General features: G+C 36.6%; 1 protein-coding gene across 1 annotated transcript; it reads right to left on the bottom strand.

Moving 5' to 3' along the window:
- Positions 1-1,990: 1,990 nt before the first annotated feature.
- Positions 1,991-13,215, bottom strand: LOC148783217 (PHD finger protein MALE MEIOCYTE DEATH 1-like). Its single transcript, XM_088859840.1, has 6 exons — positions 12,968-13,215; positions 10,360-10,506; positions 10,121-10,271; positions 5,340-5,413; positions 2,690-2,820; positions 1,991-2,610 (listed from the first exon to the last, which is right to left on the bottom strand). The coding sequence occupies exons 1-6, from the start codon at positions 13,213-13,215 to the stop codon at positions 1,991-1,993; spliced, it is 1,371 nt and encodes a 456-aa protein (XP_088715966.1).
- Positions 13,216-20,906: the final 7,691 nt, after the last annotated feature.

The raw sequence follows: 20,906 nt of genomic DNA, 5'->3' as shown, positions 1-20,906 counted from the left end.
TTGGCTTTTGCGTTGTACTTATTGAGAGGAAGATAGAAAGTGCTCCATTCAGATACTTCAAACGAATATATGGTTGCATGTTTGTCAAAAAAAACATTAGACCACATGCAACCACGTCAGCACTGCACAACCCTCTATGCAACTATCTATCTCCAAGCCTAGAAAAGCGCTTTCAACAATGTTAAATGTGTTGACACTTATAAACATTGACATGCCTCTACAATAGTCTAACATATGATATGTATGTGCCAAAGAACAAATTTTGTGGACACACTGGATAGATACAGTAAAAAAATGTGTCTTGACTATAGATATGCCATGACCCAATTCTTTTGTCCTATAATTCTTCATTCTTAAAGGTCATGGATTCAAAACCCAGCTCTTGTATTAAGAACAAAGCACATATACTATGCTTCCTCAAGAGCATAGTTTACTTCTATTCCCCTCCAAAGACCTACTCTGGGAGGATTTATACATATAAAATTTTGGGAAGTACTAAAGAATTCTAACACTTAGATCTCGTTATCTAAAAATTGGATGGTCTCTATTCATTCTCAAGATATTATATGTTTTCAAGTACATAGAGGTTGAAATTAAAAAAAAATTCAATTGAGATTAATCTATAGGTTTAAAAGTTTACATCCCCAATTAGTGGGGCCCTAAAATTAATCCTAAGTGGCATTCTACCCGAGGGAGTAAATAAACACTCTACTCAATCGGAAGAGGTTAAATCCCAAAATTTGGGATCCTAAAATTCATTCTAACTGGCATTCTACCCAAGGGAGTGAATGAACATTCTACTCTCGAGGAGTATAATAACTTTTGGTTGAACGATGTACCAACCATGCTATCAACAATGATTATATGAGTTTTAATCAAAAGCATAATTATTATAATAGATTCACTTGACAACTCACCCTGGAGAAATATCGGAATTCCCTTGGCAACTCACCATATATAAATGATCGGATTCTCAAGAGAACAACACTAACAACATTAAATGCACGGAGGCACTTCTTTTGGTGTCTCACAAGTGCTCTATCAAAGAAATATGGCTCCACATGAGCTATAATGTGAGCATAGTTCCACTGACATTAAATATAATTTTGAAATTTAAACAATATTTATTATATTTTTTAAATACAAATTTCTATTTAGAGATTTGTGCTAACAAGTTTTAAGGATAAACATCACATACAAATAGTTATACCAAAACAACTACAAATAATGACATACATTATGTGAGAAAATTACAATTAATGAGCACCATATTTGGGTGTGGTTTGCATAAGGTTGCAACTTTAAACAACCAAATTAAGCCGCAACTCCAAATGCTATCATAAATATGATTTTGGTGCAAGAAATTGACCTAAATGTCTATTTTCATATCTAATTATAAGATTTTCAACCCCGAAAGCTGTTCAAATCAAGTAGATCTATAAAAACAAGAAATTCTTTAAAATAGCCGGTCTAAATAATATGTTGCAAGATATACCATTTTCAAGATCCAAAATTCTTTTTGTTTTTTATATATATTCATACATCTCGATCTCGATGTGAAAAATCAATTAGAGGAATTTTCAACATCAAATAATATTTTATGATAAGTTTTTCCAATGCACATTATTTAAACAATTCAAGGTTGCAACCCAATATAAACTCTTTCCTTTATATTTTTAAATTTTATATTTGTGATTTTTTAATTCTATTTAATGTTTTTTTTTAAGGAAATTAATTTTGAACGATTGTTTTTCAAATTATTTATAAAAGTGTACAAACATGTTGGGGCCGTACTAATTTTTAAGCTGAAATATGAACTTCAAAGGCACATACCAGGATCGATATCCATATAAAACATCTTTTATTTCCATATAAAATATCCACCACTTAGTTTAAAAAATTCAAGCGTAATGAGCCAATGTTCAAAATTGAGCCGATAGACTAGCTTTCTAAAGAATTTGTTAAATACAAACAACGACAATGGATTCCATCACACGATCAACGGCTGGAGCAGCGCGGAGGCGCACCTGTCACAGAAACAGAGGTGCGCCACCTCCTCTGCGTCCGGGATGCCAAGGCACCACGTGTGCTGCCACACCTCGCACAGGTCGCTCGCCACCATCCTCTCCCCATCGTCGTCCCTCGCACCACACTCGCACTCCATCCTCCACTCCTCCGCCCCACCTTCGTACCTCAGGCTCGCCGCCCCGCTCTCCCCCCGCTTCCCTCTGACCCACACCCCCATCCCCATCCCCAACTGGGCCACGTGGAACAGCAGTTCCACCTCGCTGACCTCCAGGCCCTGGGGCCAGATCAGGTCCTGCTCTACAAAGCCCTCCATGAGGTAGTAGGTGTTGCAGAGTATGCGCTCGGCCTTAGCACGCAGGTCGCCCACTGAAGCGTGGAGTGGTAGCACCACGAGCTCGGGTGGAGTAGTTGCGGATGAGAAAATCCCCTCCTCTTCCTCAGCCGCCACCACACTCACCATGAACCTCATCTTCCCATCGTCGTCCCTTGTCGGCCACTCTTTGGCAAGGTGCTTCGTGTCTAGGACCACGCGCCTCGCTGCCTCCACAACCTCGCCACCCAAACCCCCTTCCCCGAACCATCCTGTACACGTACTCTAGGTCTCACTCGAACTCACTTCTCCCCACCTGAATCTGGTTTTGAGGGTGGTCTCCTGACTCACTTTTCTTGGTTTTTGTAGCCGCTTCACCTTCACAGTTGTCGAGCTCGGTGGATAACAATGACAACGAGTATTCTCTGATCTTCGTTTTGAGATTGACAGTGCGCCGAATGAGGTGAGGGTCGATAATGCAGCTTTGATGCAAAGAAATAATAACACCATAAAAATAAAAGGAAAAGGTTGAGAGAATATACCCTCTCTCAAGGTGTGCAAAGGAATTCACCCCCAAGGTTGAGACAATATTCCCTCTCTCAAGGTCTACAAGGGAATCCACCCCAAAAATATTTTTACGAGACCAAATTTTATTAACTCATGCACCTTTCTTTACAATGAAGGGAAACCTCCATTTAAATAGATTAAAAAATAAGATAAACATCTTAAAAAAAAAACCCCTCTCTACCCTTTTTCTATTTTATCTCTTCTTCTCTATTTCATCTCTCTTCAAATCACGTGCTAATTTTTTTTTATCTTCTCTCTCATTAATTCACGTGCCAAAAATTAGACTATCCCATGTTTTGCCCAAAATTCTCCCCATCTTTGATTTTTGTTGATTAGGATAAACTCTCTCTAAACTTAACCTTATCTTATTTATATTCCAAAACTACCTCCTCTAATTTAACCTTATCTATTTATAATTCAAACTAACTAACCCAAATGAATCAATAACTAATTAACTCAAATCCATAAATATCAACTTACACACAAACTCATGCCCACCTCTTAAAGTTAAAAGATAAACTCAAAATAATAATAATATATATATTTTTTTCTGCATCATTCTCTCGAGGTTGGGAGCAGCTCGGTCTCGAGCTTGATTCAAAGCGGATCTCTTTCTTCATCACCATGGAGGTCGATTTGTTGAATTTGATCTTCCGAAACATCTTCCTCTTCCTTAGTCAAGTGTACCTCGATCTTCTTTTTTGGGCATTCAAACGAACAATGTCCTGGTTCGTTGCATCGATAACACATAAACTTTGCCTTATCTTGTTTTTCTTCATTAAATTTCGATTGGCGTAAAACTTCCTTTTGGGGGTAAAAGCGTTTATCGGTAGTCCCTTGGTATTTCGTTTCTACTTGTAAAGCAAGTTGAAAAGCTTCACTTAAAGTCCATGGACTATGTAAACAAACATCATCCCTAATAGTAACTTAAAGGCCATTTACATATCGAGCAATCTTTTATCCTTCCGTCTCTTGGAGGTTATTTCGAGCAACTAATCGATAAAACTCCCCCATACAGTATTCTCCTTTTTTTCATTATGTCAAAGATTTTGGAGTTCTTGAAAGAAAATTTGTTCATGATCTGCAGAAAGAAAATTTTCTTTCAATTTCTTTTTCATCTTTTGCCAGCCAGTAGTTTTTCCTTTTCCACTACGAAATCGGGATTGTTGAACTTGGCCGCAGCATACCCACGAAGTTTGGTAGCAACAAGTTTAACCTTACGTTCCTTTTGTAATTTACTCCATTAAAAATAATTTTCAATTGCATTTAACCAATCAATAAAGCCTTCGATGTGGAGCTTACCATGAAATTCTGAGAGGTCGACTTTAATACCAAAATCTTGTGGTCGTTCTATAGCACGTGGATCTGGCCTATAATCTTCTCGTGGTCATTCTATAGGACGCTGATCTAGCCTATAATCTTCTCCTGGTTGCTGTATAGGACTCGGATCTGGCTTGTAATCTTCGTTGCGCTCGAAATCAACACCTTGGATTTGTCGTGAAATTCCTGATGTTGCAAGATTAATGTGGTTGCTAGTACCTTCTTCACGATGAAGGTTACTCTCCAACCACTGCAACATCTGATTTATCTCCTGATGCATCTCACATACTTCAGTTAAAAAATCCTCTAGGGCATTAGTTAAAATTTCTATAGCTTGCCCCCAACGATAATCCATAAGAGCAGGATTCGCTTGATTCGCTTTTGGTGGCATTGTAAACTCTAAACCTAACTTGCTCTGATACCAATTAAGGCAGCTCTGATACCAATTAATGCAGATTTGATGCAAAGAAATAATAACACCATAAAAATAAAAATAAAAAGTTGAGAGAATATACTCTCTCTCAAGGTCTGCAAGGGAATTCACCCCAAGGTTGAGAGAATATACCCTCTCTCAAGGTCTGCAAGGGAATTTGCCCCAAAAATCTCTTCACAAGACCAAATTTTATTAACTCATCCACCTTCCTTTACAATGAAGGGAAACCCCCCTTTAAATAGACTAAAAAATAAGATAACATTTAAAAAAAAAAAACCTCTCTCTATACTTTTCCTATTTTATCTTTTCTTCCCTATTTTCTCTCTTTTAAAATCACATGCTAATTTTCCCTATCTTCTCTCTCTTTAATTCACTTGCCAAACATTAGACTCGTTTCTATCCCATGTTTTGCCCAACATTCTCCCCAACTTTGATTATTATTGATATGGATAACCTCTCTCTAAACTTAACCTTAACGTATTTATATTCCTAAACTACCTCCTCTAATTTAACCTTATCTATTTATATTCCAAACTAAGTAACCCGAATCAATCAATAACTAATTAACCCAAATACACAAATATCAACTCACACACAAACTCATGCGCACCTCTTAAAGTTAAAAGATAAACTAAAAATAATAATAATAGTTTTTTTTTTCTTCATCAGGCGACCGTGCAATTGTTGAGCGACTTGAGCACGAAATCGAGGAGGCATGTGTCCCCGATACGCCTGCGAGCACCATCTTGAACCTCCTAGCACAACAATTGCTAGTTGTCGCTCACCTCCAAGACGTTGGCCACGACACGCGCAGAGGCCTCAACCGCTTGGGTGACCACCGGCTCAGCCATGATGTGGCCAACTCCTCAATTCCCACTACCACTTTATTATTGTTGAGCTTCTTTGGCATGCACGTTGAGGGAGTCACCAGTCTTGACCCAGTGATGGATGTGCCGCATCAGCATTTTTCATCATTGCAATTGCTGACATGTTGTCGCAGAAAATAGTTGTAGGGGTATTCTGCTTTTGCTGCATGTGTAATAAAATAATTCTGAGCCACACAACTCACATGTTGTACTTATTGCTGAGATGTATTCGGCTTCTGTAGATGATAGAGCCATAATATTTTGTTTTCTTGATGACCACAATATCACTTTTGTACCTAGGCATAATATAGAGCCGGAAGTGCTTTTTTTATTATCAATAGAACCTGCCCAATAACTATTAGAAAATCCAACAAGATTATTAGTATTTTCATAAATATATTTGATACAGTGTTTCTTTGTTCCCTGGATATATCTTAAAATCCATTTTGCTCCTGCAAAATGCAATTTGTTAGGTTCATTCATGAATCTGAAACAAATACTGACTGCAGGCACAATATCTGGCCTTGTATTAGTTAGATAAATTAAAGATCCCACCAACCTTCGATAAATAGATGCATCAACTTTTTCTGCACCACGATATTTTGACAATTTTTCATTCACTGCCAATGGAGTACTCACTGGTTTACAATTTGACAATCTGAATCTTTTCAAACGATCTTCAACATATTTTTCTTGAGAGATAATAATTTCTCCATCTGACTGTTTTACTTGGATTCCAAGAAAATATTTCATAATTCCTAAATCAGTCATTTCATATTCTTTCATCATAGCTTTCTTAAATTCTTTCATCATTCTTTTGTTTGTATCAGTATAAATCAAATATTCCACATAAAGGCATACAATTAGGAAAGAATATCTAGTTCCCTATTTCGCATAAAGTGAAGGTTCACTTGGGCTCCTTTCAAATCCATTTTTTGGAAAATTTTTATCAATTTAACTATTCCAGGCTCTTGGAGCTTGCTTTAATCCATATAATGCCTTTTTTAGTTTACAAAATTTTTCTTCATTTTCTTTTTCAATAAAACCCAATGGTTGTTCAACATAAACTTCTTCTTCAAGTTCCCCATTCAAAAAAGCAGATTTTACATCCAACTGAAAAACTAGAATTTTTAATTGGGCAGCCATGGCCAAAACAGTACGATTGGTTTCCATTCTGGCAACAGGGGCAAAAGTTTCATTAAAATCTATTCCAGGTTGTTGTGAATAGCCTTTTGCCACTAGTCGAGCTTTATGCTTTTGAATGGACCCATCTTCATTATATTCGGTTTTGTAAATCCATTTCAAACCAATTATTTATTTTCCTCTTGGGTGATCTACTAATTCCCATGTAGTATTTTTCTTTATAACAAAAATTTCTTCATTCATAGCATTTAACCAAATTTTTCCTTTAGTTGCTTCTTCAAAATTTTGTGGTTCACTAGAAAAGAAAGCAACATCACATGATTCATAAATATCTGAAAGAGACCTTACTTTTCTGAGAGGTGTATCTGAATCTGAAGAACTTGAACTTGAACTTCCTTGTCTTGGACTTTCTGAACTTCGACTTGACAGACTTGGATCTGGACTTCCATTTGAATCATCATGTTCTAAAATTATTGTTTCTTGGCTAGAGTTTTCATTCCCGTTCCATTCACTTTTCTCATCAAAGAAAACATCTCTGGAAATTACCAATTTATTTGTTTTTTGGATGGTGAAGACGATAAGCTTTTCAAACTTCACTGTATCCAACAAGGATATATTTTTCACCTTTTTCATCAAAATTTTCTTTGTTTTGAGATGTAATTTTTCCATAAGCAATATATCCAAAAACTCTAGAATAATTTATATTTGGTTTTCTCTTATACCATGCCTCACAAGGTGTTTTATTTTGGAGGGATTTTATAGGAGGCATGTTCAGAATATAAACAACAGTATAAAAAGATTCAGCCCAAAATTTATTAGGAAAATATTTACCTTTCAACATACTCCGAGCCATTTCGACTATTGTTATGTTTCTTCTTTCTGCTACTCCATTTTGTTGTGGAGTATTGGCTGCTATCAACTCTCTTCTAATTCCATTCTTTTTGTAAAAAGTCCAAAATTCATTTGATGTAAATTCTCCTCCTCGATATTTTAATGGAAAACCACTTTGTTTTTCAGCATCAACTTTAAACTGAGTAAAAACTGAAAATGCTTCTGATTTTTTAGCCAAGAAATATACTCACATCATTCTACTATAATCATCAACAATTAATAGAAAATACCTTTTTTTATTAAAGGTTTCTGTTTGAGTTGGTCCACAAATATCAGCATGAACCAGTTCTAATGGAACTCTAGTTCTCCAAGATTACTCTTAAATGATAATCTATGTAATTTTCCATAAATACAACCTCCACATGTTTTTCTTTCTTCATTTATGGTGGTAGCCCAATTACCATACCTTTCTAATTCATTAATTTCAAACTTTGAAAATTTAAATGCCCAAATTTTAAATGCCACAAGTAAGATTTATTAATATTTTCATAACTCAATGCATAATTTTCACATAACGGCATCACCACAGGAAAAATCTTATTTGGGGTCATTTTTACCTTGGCTATAATCTGTTTATTTTTCTTATAAGAAATCACACATTCATCTCTATTGAAATTGGCTGAATATCTTTTTTTCATGAATTGACCAACACTTAAAAGATTTTGAGTCAAGCCAGGAACATAAAGAACATCATAAATTAATTTAGGATTGCCTCCTTTTTATTCTACTGCAATTACTCCTTTTCCTTCAACATTTTGGATCTTCCCATCACCGAGCTTGACTTGAGAAGTTACTTTTTCATCCATCTCAACAAAACTGCTTTGATTTCCTGTCATATAATTGCGACAACCACTATCCAGATACCAAATATCATGTGAATTCTATTGGACATTCATGCATGAATAAAACATATGGCCTGTATTATTATTTTTCATAGAAAAATTTGCTTCATTTTTCTGTATTTCATTTTTCTGTTGAAACCAACAATCTCTTTGAGAATGATTGGGGTTTCTACATTTTTGACATTTACATCGTTAATCCTTGGATTCATGCCCTGATTTTTTGCTAATAATACAATAAGATTCAGATTTACCTTTTCCATCTGGATTTTTGTAGCTATTGAAATTAATTCTTCCTCCTCCTTGGCTTCTGGAAAAATTTTGTCTTCCACGACTTCTTTGATAATTTTGAAATGCCCCCCTTTCTTTATTTTCTTCAATATTTTTCTTTGCTAAAATTGTCATTTTTTACTGAAAAGCTTCTTCTAAATTTTGGATTGAAACTTTTTTCATTCTTTGCTCATGTGCTTCAAGAGACCCACTTAATCTTATAATGAAAATTTAGATAAATCTTTTGACTCTTCTATGGCAACAACAATATGGTCAAACTTTACAGGCAAGCTTCTCAAAATTTTCGGGACTATTTTTTTATCAAGAATATCATCTCCATAACATCTAATCTGACTTATTATTCTCGCGACTCTAGTAAATAAGTTTTGAACTGTTTCACTATCTTTCATCATCAAATTATCAAATTCTCTCTATAAATTTTGGAGTTTGAGAGAAATCACTTTTTTGGATCCCTGAAATTCATTTTTTTAAATATCACAAGCTTCCTTTGATTTTGAAGCAATTTTTATTCTAGGAAAGATAGATTTACTTATAGCTTGCTGGATTGAACGAAGGGCTTTGGCATTTCTCTTTTTATTTTCCTATAATTCATTCTGCTTTCCCTGCGACCATGAATCAAGTGCTGCTGCCTCTTCTGGTACCGCATAACCTTCTACAACAATATCCCACAAATCTTGTGAGATAAAGAGAGTCTTCATTTGGAGACTTCATGAGTCGTAATCTTCTCCATCTAAGACAGGTATTAAATTTTGGGTAAAATTCATACCTGAGATTAATGCCATCGGTAAAGTGGTCTTTTAGGAAGCACAAATCTAGGCTCTGACACCAAATGCTCCGAATTTGTGGAAGCGTCGATATAATAATTTTGAAAATAGCAAAGAAAGATAGGGATGAAGAGGTGGAAGAATCAACTCAACGATATTTCACTATTTCATAGGAATAATTTTGATAGCAAACAAATGTTATGGTCTTTAGGGATCAGAACGTATTTTTCTAATTAAACCTTTTCTTTTTTCTACGCTCTCACGCACAAAAAATAAGAAACCTATGCCCTATTTATAAGCCTTCAAGGGCGATTTGTTTTTTACCGTCTTATTACAAAGTTGAGATGGTCCTCTACAAAGTACATATAATTTTTTATGAGATGGTCCTCTACAAAGTACACAATTTTTTTATGCGTGCTCTCTTTTGATTTGTCGAGGGATGAAAAAGGGTAGATGCTTCACGTATCTTTTGATGGTCGTTTCCCACCGCCTTTTATTGAGGTGGTTTTAAAGAGATAGTAAGGATGAGGCAGTGAGAGAGAGAGAGAGAGGCGGTCAAGAGAGAGTGAAGGGAATGCGGTGAAGAGAGAAAGTGACAGATTATGATTTTAACAATCTTGGTGTGGGGGGTCACGCATGGCAAGGGAAAGCTGGTTCCGGGTCTTTACAGCCATCGAGTAGCGGAGCTCTATTATGCCGAAGCTTCCATGGCAGAAGCTATAGCCCCACTGCCAAAGCCATGGATGGCCATAGGCTGCGCTGTGAAGGAGACGCAGCTCCATAGAGTGCTTTTGCACAGTGTCTTCAACTGTCACCTTCCTGTAAAAAAGAAAGAGATTAGTGGATCCAGTGATGTTTCTTGGAAAATGATGAGATTCAGGCAAACTTTGGTCAAAAAATGGTGTACCTGGTGCAAAGCATGGAGCAAATGCGATCCCAGAGGTCCATAGTGTGGTGGCCAGAGAAGTGTTTGGAACCGTTTTCACGGCCATTGAGGGAGAGGAGGCGGCCGAAGACGTTGCAGTGGATGAGGCCATGGAGGAGGTAGGTACTGCTGTGTAGCAGGCAGAGGGATAGGTCGGAGGTGGCGATTATGAATTGGTAGCGACACCGTAAGACCAGGTGGTGGCTCCAACCTAGAGAGAGAGAGAGAGAGCGTCAACACCAGATGCCTATATCCGTATATATATATCTTTTCGTTTTCATTAACTTGGGGCAATTTCTTGTTTCTCTTCCATGCCTATATTCATATATATCTTTTTCATTCATTTGATTAGATATTTGTTTGTATTTAGTTCATCTACAACTAAAGAAAATTTATTAAAATGCCATAAAAGATGAATTATTAATCAGTTTACCCATTTGCACTAAAACAATCTATAAATCAAAAGATATCATTAAATTGTAAATTCTTCATAGGTATTTTGAAAAATTTCACCATAATTTTAAAAAGAAAAAGACAAACTGCACACAATCAAACCCTAATACTGTGATAAAAAAATGAAACCCAAGTGATACAAGGAAAAGTATCGATTTCTAGGATTCGTTGTCAATCCGGCTATTACATGAGTGGTTCTCGCCATGATCCAATCAGGGATTCAATAATTCTAACTAATTTCCACTAATCTAAACAAAATGAAAGAAATCTGAGTAATTTTCACGTACCTACCCAACGCCAATGGTCACAGTGGGGCCACGGCGAATCGCGGACGTCCTCCTCGATGCAATAGTGAAGGGTCAGGGTTTCTTGAGATAGGGCCAAGTGTACTACCCAAGTGGGATTACCCTCGATTTGATGGGCCAAGGGTTGGGCCCAATGGGTCAAAAAGTCCTGCATGTTGTCTTGGAAGGCTCCTGAGAAGGTGGCGGCGCACCCAGGGTGTCCAAAGGAGTGGAATCTGTAGATGTTGTTGTGCTTGGGAGTGGCCATCGGCCTGGTGGGCGTAGGCATGGGATTCTGGATCTTATTGTAGTTGTACTTGTCATAGGTGGGACGAAGAGGGGAGAGGATGAAGGTGAGCGCTTGTGCGCCATGATGGCGATGATGGTGAAGGAGCCAAATCTTGGTTCGTCAAGGTTTCTTTGGGGAAAGAACGAAGGATTGAAAGCGTGAGAGATAGGTGACGCAAATAAGAGAGAGAAAGAAGATGAAGAGAGAGATTGTGATGGAGGTAGGAGAGAGAAAAAAGAGGGAGAGAGAAAGAGAAAAGATGCGTATGAGAGTTAAAGAAATGGCAAAGAAAGATTATGCAAGTTAGGGTTTGGAGAGATGAAGTGAGAGACTGATAAGAGAGAAAGAAGATGAAAAGACAGAGATATATGATGCAGACAATAGAGAGGGAGTAAGGAGGTGTAGAGAGAGAAATGATGGGATGAAACTTGAAAAACGAAGATAAGATTAGAGGTAAGATTATAAAAGCTGAGAGAGAGATTGAGAGAGAGAGGTTTAAGAAGATTTGGACAAATGAAGAGAGAGAGAGGGCCTTTTCATACTAACCAAAAAAGGAGGAGGTCTTCGATCGTTATAAGGTAGTTGCATCGCCGTTAGGTTGTCGGAATATTCTACTCTGCGTACACTCTTCTGAATGCATTGCCAATTGGCTCCAATGCACCTCACCTCTTGGCGGCAAGATATGTGTCGAAATATGATGGCCACTAAAACTACAAATCACAAATTTTTTTGGTTTATTTTTGGTAAGTAGAAATCTCGGATTTGGACATAGAAGTCATGATTCTTACGAAAAATAATGAAGCGACAAAAATTGCTCCTATTAATTGACGCGAAAGCTTTCTATATTTCCCAATATCATAGAAGTTCTATGTTCCCCCACCTTTTTAGCCGTTGATTTAAAATGGAGGGTTGACATTCATTCACTCAAGTTATCACAAATGGGGGCACGTAGTCAACCGATAACTCACTTTAAAATAAGTCCATACTAGAGAGAGAGAGTAACCCATTTTTAGGGAGAGAAAGAGCACGAGAGAAGAATGGAACAAAGGGTGTCTTGGAGGGGAGAGCGAGAGCACAACGATCAAAGGGAGAGAGGGTTTCTTGGAGGAGAGAGAGCAAGCAAATCAGAGGAATAAAACCCACCTCCAAAAAGCTGTTATCTCCATTACCCATTCTCCAATATCAGCACTGACCTCATTTTCTTTCTCTTAAAGAAATGCTTGAACACACCCCAACTGAAAGGTTTTTTGGAGGAGAGAGAGAGCAAGCAGATTAGAGGGTGAGAGGGCTTCTTGGAGAGGAGAGAGAGAACACGCACCATTACAAGAGGGAAAGAGAGGTTCTTGAAGCGAGATTTTGTTTTTCAGAGGATTAGGGAAGGAAGATCCTTGAGAGAGAGAGAGTCCAAAGACTGAAACCATTTCGGCTAACATATTTATGTATGTCTCTCCCTAAATCAAGGACCCCTAGTTGTGCGCAAGTTGAGATCACTGTAGGCATGGTTACTGCATCAAGGCTCACAACTTGGGCCTCCATCTCTTTGAACACAGTTGCCTCTTTAAACCTTCCAACTTTTGAAAATCTCAAGGTCATGGTGGTCCAAGAAACCAAATCCTTATGACTCATTTCATCAAAGAGTGAAGCCACTTTTTCTATATCACCACCCCTTGAGTAGCCATCAATCAAACCACTCCATGAAGTTGTGATTATCTCAGACATGGCATCAAAGAGTTCTTGAGCAAAACTCAATTCACCAATCCTGCAATGACTTGAAATCATCGAGGTAAAAGTGACTACATCCCTAGCCTCCATTTCATTAAACACCTTACGAGCATTTCCAATCTTGCTACAATGTTAGTATAAATCGATCGGCGCAGTTCCAACAAAGACCTTAGAATTCAAATCCTATTTCACAAAAAATTAGTACAATTCAAGAAACAAAGATAGAGAGAGTGAGAATAAACAGCTCCAAATTTTACAAATAATGCTAGAGAGAAAGAGAGCAAAAAGCTATAAATTTCACAAATGATGCTACAGAGATTACTTTAAAACATACGCACAGGAAAACACACATCTAAAATTAAATAAAAAATAAAATTGAAAAATATCAAACATGGGATCTGCAAATTAACGGCGAAGATGAGAGCCTTGGGTACTGACCTAGAGGCCAGGGCATGACAAGAGCAGACCCTGTTTCCTGGATGACCGTGTTGCCTCTTGCCTGCCTTTGGACTCTCTCTCTCTAGGATCTTCTTGCTCTAATCCTCTGAAAAACAAAATCTCTCTCCAAGAACCTTTCTGTCCCTTTTTTAATGGTGCGTGCTCTCTCTCTCCTCTCCAAGAAGCCCTCTCTCCTACTAATCTACGTGCTCTCTCTCTCCTCCAAAAAACCCTTCAGTGGGGGTATTTTCAAGCATTTTTTTAAGAGAGAGAAAATGATGTCATGGGGTGCTGGTAATAGAGAATGGGTAATAGAGATAATAGCATTTTGGACGTGGGTTTTAGTCCCTATGATCTGCGTGCTCTCTCTCTCCTCCAAGAAACCCTCTCTCCCTCTGATCTGCATTCTCTGTCTCTCCTCCAAGAAACCCTCTATTCCTTTCTTCTGCCACTCTCTCTCTCCTTAAAAATGGGTTACTCTCTCTCTAGATCTGACTTATTTGAAAATGGGTTACCAGTTGACCTCGTGCCCCCCATTTTGTGACAACTTGAGTGAATGAATGTCAACCCTCCTTTTTAAATCAACGGCTTAAAAGGTGGGAGAACATAGAACTTCTATGAAATAGGGGGAACATAGAATGCTTTCTTTAACTAACACTCGGGAATTATCACTACGGGAGATGAGCCCCTTCACTTTCGTGATATTCAAGTTGTCGGATAGGTTCGCCCCTTTTTTTTTTTTCCTTAGTTTTTGGCCTGGCCAGAGTCCGGCCCATTGCAACCCTCACACGCAGTCCTTTGCCAATTAAACAAGGTAGGTTTGCACAAGGCATCCCCCTTATACTGTAAAAGTAAGACGTATATCTAAATTTTATTTAGAGATGCAGTTCTGGTATGGAAAATTTTATGATAGATTAAAATTTTGATTTTTATCTTAAATTATGAAATTTAGAATTTCGAAAATGGTATAGATCTAATAGATTTATAAATACTAGAAAATTTTGATACTACGCAGTCTAGAAAATCCTTTTCTAACATAGCCATAATTGAAGAGGTAGACATAATTAATTTCTCCTAACGATTTTATGCACCAGAGTAAAATATTTTCTATTTACTGCCTTAGACAAAACCAATAAAGGAGTATTTCAGGGACGCCAAATTTTGGGGATGTAACCTCTATACTACAGTCAATAAAATGTTTTCCAAATTGCACTTTAGGGGCTGGAAAAAATTAATTGAAAAGGTTTCTATACTTCCCTTATAGCATAAAGAAACACCCTTCGATCCAACTATTCAATTTTTATCAAGTGAGCCACTTGCCATTTGATCTATATCCGACGTCTCAGAGTATTTTATTTTTAATTTTTTTTCAACAACTTTTATGACTATGAAATTGGTCTGTACCATCTTCTCAGTGGGACACGCCTAAGAAAAAAAAAAAAAAAAATTTAATAAAATATAATGATAAAAATATCCCTTCATGAATTTAGGGGTATTTTAATCATTTTATTTTATTGAGAATATTTGTTTTATATTTTTTGCAAGTGCGATTTTAAGAGAGGAGTGGACGTCTAAAATTTGGTATGAAGATATTTAAGAAAAATAAAAAATAAAAAAAAATGGTGTAGAGACATGACATTATGATTGGGGTCATCTCAGTCGTCCATTTAGAATGGACGGTTTAATAAATGGAAGTATATAAGTTTTCTGCAATATGAAAAACATTGAAAGCTTGCCCGATAATAATACCTCTAGATTGAATAGATACTGATCAAATTTTGGTGGTGGAGATCTAGGTGTTAGAAAACTCAAAAATTCAAAATTTTTCTTTTGAATATAATCATCTAGTGATCTTTAGGTTGTTCCCAAAATTTTGAATCAAAAACATCTTTCCGAGTTGGCCTTCTTTCCAAGGAAGTAAGTATATAGTATTGCTTCGGCGGGAGCACAGTTTTACTTGCTCGTTAATTTCAAGATTTTATTGTGATGGAAAAACCTCTCCCAAAATATCTATGATCGGGCCCATAAACTTTTCCCTATATTTTAATTAGAGCGGATACTTAGGAGTGCTCTTGAGTCGTGAGTGTACTGAGGGCGAACTCCTCTTCAAAGTTATTTACATTACAAGTTGAATCACTCCCCTCTACCAAGCTCTTGCAATGTGAAGTAGCATGGCTTGGCATGTGAAGTTGATTCATAAATAAATTTGGGGGCCATTTAGGTACTTGAAAATTAAATTCACAGAAATGTTATTTTCTTTTTGGAAGATAGTACATTTCTTGTGTTTGGATAAATTTTGCGACAGACAAGCATTTTTGTAAGAAATAATTTTCCTCATTCCAAGCTGAAAATCAAGAACTGCCTTTACCCTTCGAAATGATTTCCAACTAGATTTCCCTGTTACGAAGATGCCCAATTCATAAAATGTAAATTAATTAAACCGAAACGCACCCCACAAATTAGAGAGAAATTATCTCACATTTTAAGTTTTATAGAGGGAAGGTATCTGAAAATTTTGGAGAGAGAAACTATATCTAATTTTAGAGAAAAACTATCTCAAAATTTTTATGGAGAGAAACAATTTCAAATTAAGTTTTAGTGAGAGAAAACATCTAAAAATCTTAGAGACATAAACTATATCAAATTTTAGAGGGAAAAGTACCTAAATTTTTTTTAAAGAGACAAACTATCTCAAAACTTTTAGAGAAAGAAACTATATCAAACTTTAATATTTATAGAGAGAAAGTAATTGAAATTTTTTGAGATAAACTATCTCAAAACTTTTAGAGATAACCGGACTCAGATTTTATGTTTTAGTGAGAGAATCTTTATCAAAATTTATATAGAGAGAGAAAATATCTCAAATTTTTTATTTTTTAAAGAGAAAGTACCTGAAAATTTTTGGAGAGATACTATCTCAGGTTTTATGTTTTATAGAGAGAAAGTACTTAAAACTTTTAAGAGAGAAAAACTATCTCAAAATTTTTAGGGATAGAAATTATCTCAAATTTTAAGTCATAGAGAGAGAAACTATGCAAAATTTTAAGTTTTTGGGAAAGCAAGTACTTGAAAATTTTAGAGAAAGAAAATATCTAGAAATTTTTAAAGAGTTAAACTATCTCAATCTTTTTGAGAGAGAAACTATTTCAAATTTTAAGCTTTATCGAGAGAAACTATCTCAAAAAATTTAGAGAGAGAAATTATCTCTAATTTTAAATTCTAGAGAAAGAAAGTACCGAAAAGTATTTAGAGAGAGAAGCTATCACAAATTTTTAAAGAGAGAAAATATCTCAAATTTTAAGTCTTAGACAGAGAAACTACCCCCACAATTTCAAAGAAAGAAACTTATCTCAAAATTTGTAGACAAGAAACCATCTCAAATTTTAAGTTTTACAAAGAAATTGTTGATTATGTGGCTTTTCAAGGACTTAAAGCCAATAGTTATTCGCTTAGTGGGAGTAAGAGAGAGAATGAATTTGGGTGCTCGGTGCATTGAGCCCTAGATTCATATACCCTGAGTACATGAGGCAATGAGTGTTTAAATTTTGAGAGTGTCTTCTCTCGGGTAGGTGTGATGGTCACCTCCAAGTCAGGGCTATCTTGATTAGGACGTCTCATGGTTGTGAGGACCAAGGTTAGGAGAACCAATCGAGTACAATAGAACCCGAGTAATTTGAGAGTATCGGCCATGTATGAATGCTTTATGACTTATGAGACAGAAGTTTGTACCTTGACACGAGATCTCTCCATGGCATGTGCACTTACGGTCGCATGGGAAGCCACATTTCTGTAGTGTAATCCGATATAGAAGAGCAAGTGTACTTGTGCCTTCAAAAGACCCATATATTAGAATAATAGTATGTCCCACAGGAGTGCACCTGTAATTCATTGAGAAGTTGATGATGAGAAGTTTTTCTCAGTGACTTTGAAGTGATCAATTATGTGTCCCTTCCATAGACTGTAAAATATAAGTCCGTTGGGTTCGCTTTAGACACCGATGGAACATCAATCAGGACTAACCCAATGGAGTACTCCAATAACTAATGTTAAATCTAGATATCTCATTTACCTCTGATCCACCTATTTCATTGTGATGATAAAAGATATTTTATTATTGAGAAATAATGTAGAAAATATTCGAGAATTTTTTTAGAATTTTTCATAATTTTTAAAACACCAAACTAATCTTTTTCAATTTTGTTTGCTGAAATTCCAAGCGAGGACATCCCCGAGAATGTTACGTGGCACCCTAGTGGCCATAGGGTGGCCACATGGAACCCTTGGGCCCTACTCACCTTCTGACATCACCATGAAGCAATTAATGGTGCATGGGGGCCTATTTGGAATTAGGCGTTTGTTTTATTTGGTCATATGTTTTATTATGGTGTTATATTTTGTTATGACTTAAGTGATCTTTTTGTCATATGTCTTTTAGTTCTCACTTGTGACATGCTTGGCATGTATAAAGCCAAGGCAATTTTTAAAGATTATTTGATTTTAAATGTTTTTTTCCACATGTGATTCTTTGCAGGTGTGAAGAAACGATGTAGATTTGTTCCATTGGTGTGAAGCATGTGAAAAGAATGGGTTGTTTGATTTCCATTGGCTCCGTATCAGAAGATATTTATTTATTCACAAATGTGGTTTCTCCAAATTACAAACATGGACATGCCCTTTTTCTTAAAGTGATCAAATGGTTTTATTTAAAACCATGGGATATAAAGAAGGGAAAAGTTTATAACAAGCATCCCCTTGTTTTTTAGTGCCATTGAGCATGAACAATCTACTGTTTTCAGTGCCATTGAGCATGAAAATAAAGATACTGCCTCTCATGAGGAGATCACAATTTTGGAAGGAGGAGGTGGCGTTTTGGCTGCACATCCATAAGTCGAAGATTCATCTAGAACGGATTCTTCCTTCTGTAGCTACTGATAATTGTAACCACAATTTTGTAAGCCTTCTTGTTTATGAAATGAAATCTTCGCTTTCTTTGCTTTGTGGCTTGTGTTTTTTCTTTATGGTTTGCACTCTCCATCTATCTTTTGTGAGTCTTTGTCTCCTTTCAAAATGGGATAAGAGATGAGCTTAGGGGCTTTATTTGCTTTGAGGCATGCTTGATTTCCAATATATGTAACTTGAATGTTCATGTCCTTGGGGCATGTGCCATTTCTAATTTTCACAATAACCCCATATCTATGTTTTTTGTACCTATTTTTCCCATGGATTTTACACCATGTCTTCCATTTCGCTTTATTTTTCTCTTTTTTTGACACTTTTACCCATGATTCCCTTGCAGGTTTTCGTCATGTCCATCTTTCTTGTGGAAGCTGCTTTAAGGTCATGCCACCGAGACCATATAGTCGTTGTGTTTAAAGGTCATCCATCAGGACCTAGTAGAAGCAATTTTAGGGTCGTGCCTTCGAGACCATAGAGTCGGTGTATTTTAAGGTCATTCACCAAGACCAAGTGAAGGCAGTTTTAGGGTAGAGTCGGTGTGTTTTAAAGTCATCCACCAAGACTGAGTGAAGGCAGTTAGGGTCATGCCTTCGATACCGTATGTGATGCAATTTAATGGCTTGCCATTAGGACGCATGCTATACTTTAAGGTCGTATAGCTTGGACCGTTGTGTGAAGCATTGTCATGCGGCCAGGACGTGTGTTATAGTTTAAGGTCGTATAACTTAGATCATTGCCATGTAGTTTAAGGTCGTGCTGCTTGGACCATTATGCGAAGCAGTTTAGCGTCATACAGCCAGGATGTGTTTTATAGTTTAAGGTCGTATAACTTAGACCATTGTGTGAATCAGTTTAGCGTCATGCGGTCAGAATGCTATAGTTTAAGGTCATATAACTTAGACCATTGTCTGAAACAGTTTAGTGTTTTACGGTCAGGACGTGCACTATAGCTTAGGATTGTATAAATTGGACCGTTGCCATGCAGTTTAAGGTCGTGCTACTTGGACCATATCTATGAATAATACTTTTTCATGCATCTCCCATTGATTGGGGGCATAGCTTCTTCGCCATCACTATTAACTAGTATATATGCCCATAGGAAAAGCCTTTTTCACCACATAAGGACCTTCCCATTTCGGTTCAAACTTTCCCTTGATTCGACCATGACTGACGATTTGTCTTCTTACTGACAAGGCCAATTCTCCTTTCACAAATGACCATATTTTGATTGACATATCAAAAGCTCGTTGCATATGTTTCTTTTGAATTGCAAGACATTGCTGCGCCTGGAATCTCTTTTCGTTGACTGTATCGAGCTCTTGACAATGAAGAGCAGCCCGTTCCTCATTTGTTATCCCATAATGGACAGCTATTCTAAGTGAGGGAAACTGTATTTCATGGCGCAACACAGCCTCACCCTCATATATCAGAGAATAAGGGGTCGACTGAGTTGGACCTAGAGCTGTAATGCGATGGGCCCATAGAACTTCAGAGAGTCTTTCATGCCAATCCCTCTTTGTGCTAGGTCAGAGGGGAGATCCATCAATACTGTTTTAAGATAAAGATTTAGATATTCTTCTAAATCTATATCTAATTCTTCCTTGGCTGTGTAAGCTATCAGAAGATCTGTTATAAACAGTCTTATGCCGTCTATATCATTCTTGTCTATTTTATATCATACAATTTTTTGGTAAATGCTATTATACTTTTAACAACGCATTCAGTGATGTTGAGATTTCATATCTCTTCCTCTGTTACAATTTTTTCTTCAGAGATATAAAAATCCATCTGATGTGTTTTTCTCAATTCCCAAATTTGGTATGGCTGATAGAAGTTTTCTCTAGTGAACCATCCAGTGCTACTAGTTATGTCGAATGTTAGGTGGCCATTGTGCATCCATGATTTGAAAACTCTGTAGACCATACTCTTTATGAAGTTGGGCAGGAATTTAAGAGACAGTCCTTGAAGATGCTCAAATATGATTTTTCCAGTAAGGAACCATTCCATAATCTCGCCATAATCATAGTTTTGATTAAAGTCAAGATACAACACAACTTTCATGTTTTGGTGTAGGTCAAGATAAAGGTTTCCAACTGACTTTCCAAGAAATCTCGAATTTTTCAAAATTGACCTCTGTCCACTGTTTGGGATATTTTTGAAAATATGTTGCTAGGTACGACTTGTTTAGCCTTTTTATAGAGACAGATTCTTTTGATCTTTTCGAAAACAGGATTACCTGTTTGATGATCGAGGAGTTGTGAAATCTCAATAAAAGAATTAATTTTTTCAAAAGAGAAATCTTCATTCCAATCCATTTGTTTAATGGATGGAAATATTTTATCTCTGAGTTTTTCAAACTTACGACTCTGATTGATTATCAGGTTAAA

The sequence above is a fragment of the Amborella trichopoda genome, chromosome 2 (genome assembly GCF_054954075.1).
Source record: "Amborella trichopoda isolate Santa Cruz 75 chromosome 2, AtrichopodaSantaCruz75HAP2 v2.0, whole genome shotgun sequence".
NCBI classification, from domain to species: domain Eukaryota; kingdom Viridiplantae; phylum Streptophyta; class Magnoliopsida; order Amborellales; family Amborellaceae; genus Amborella; species Amborella trichopoda.
The sequence above is the reverse complement of the archived record's forward strand: the minus strand, read 5'-3'. Positions and strand labels throughout refer to the sequence as shown.

Excerpts from the sequence above, each read along its gene's own strand:
- LOC148783217 (XM_088859840.1), bottom strand. The coding sequence starts at position 13,215 with ATGGAGGCTAGGGATGTAGTCACTTTTACCTCGATGATTTCAAGTCAT. Across the intron at positions 10,507-12,967 it reads AGATTTTCAAAAGTTGGAAG|CAGTACCTACCTCCTCCATG; the intron begins GTTTAAAGAGGC and ends CCTGCTACACAG. Across the intron at positions 2,611-2,689 it reads GGCTACAAAAACCAAGAAAA|GATGGTTCGGGGAAGGGGGT; the intron begins GTGAGTCAGGAG and ends GTACGTGTACAG.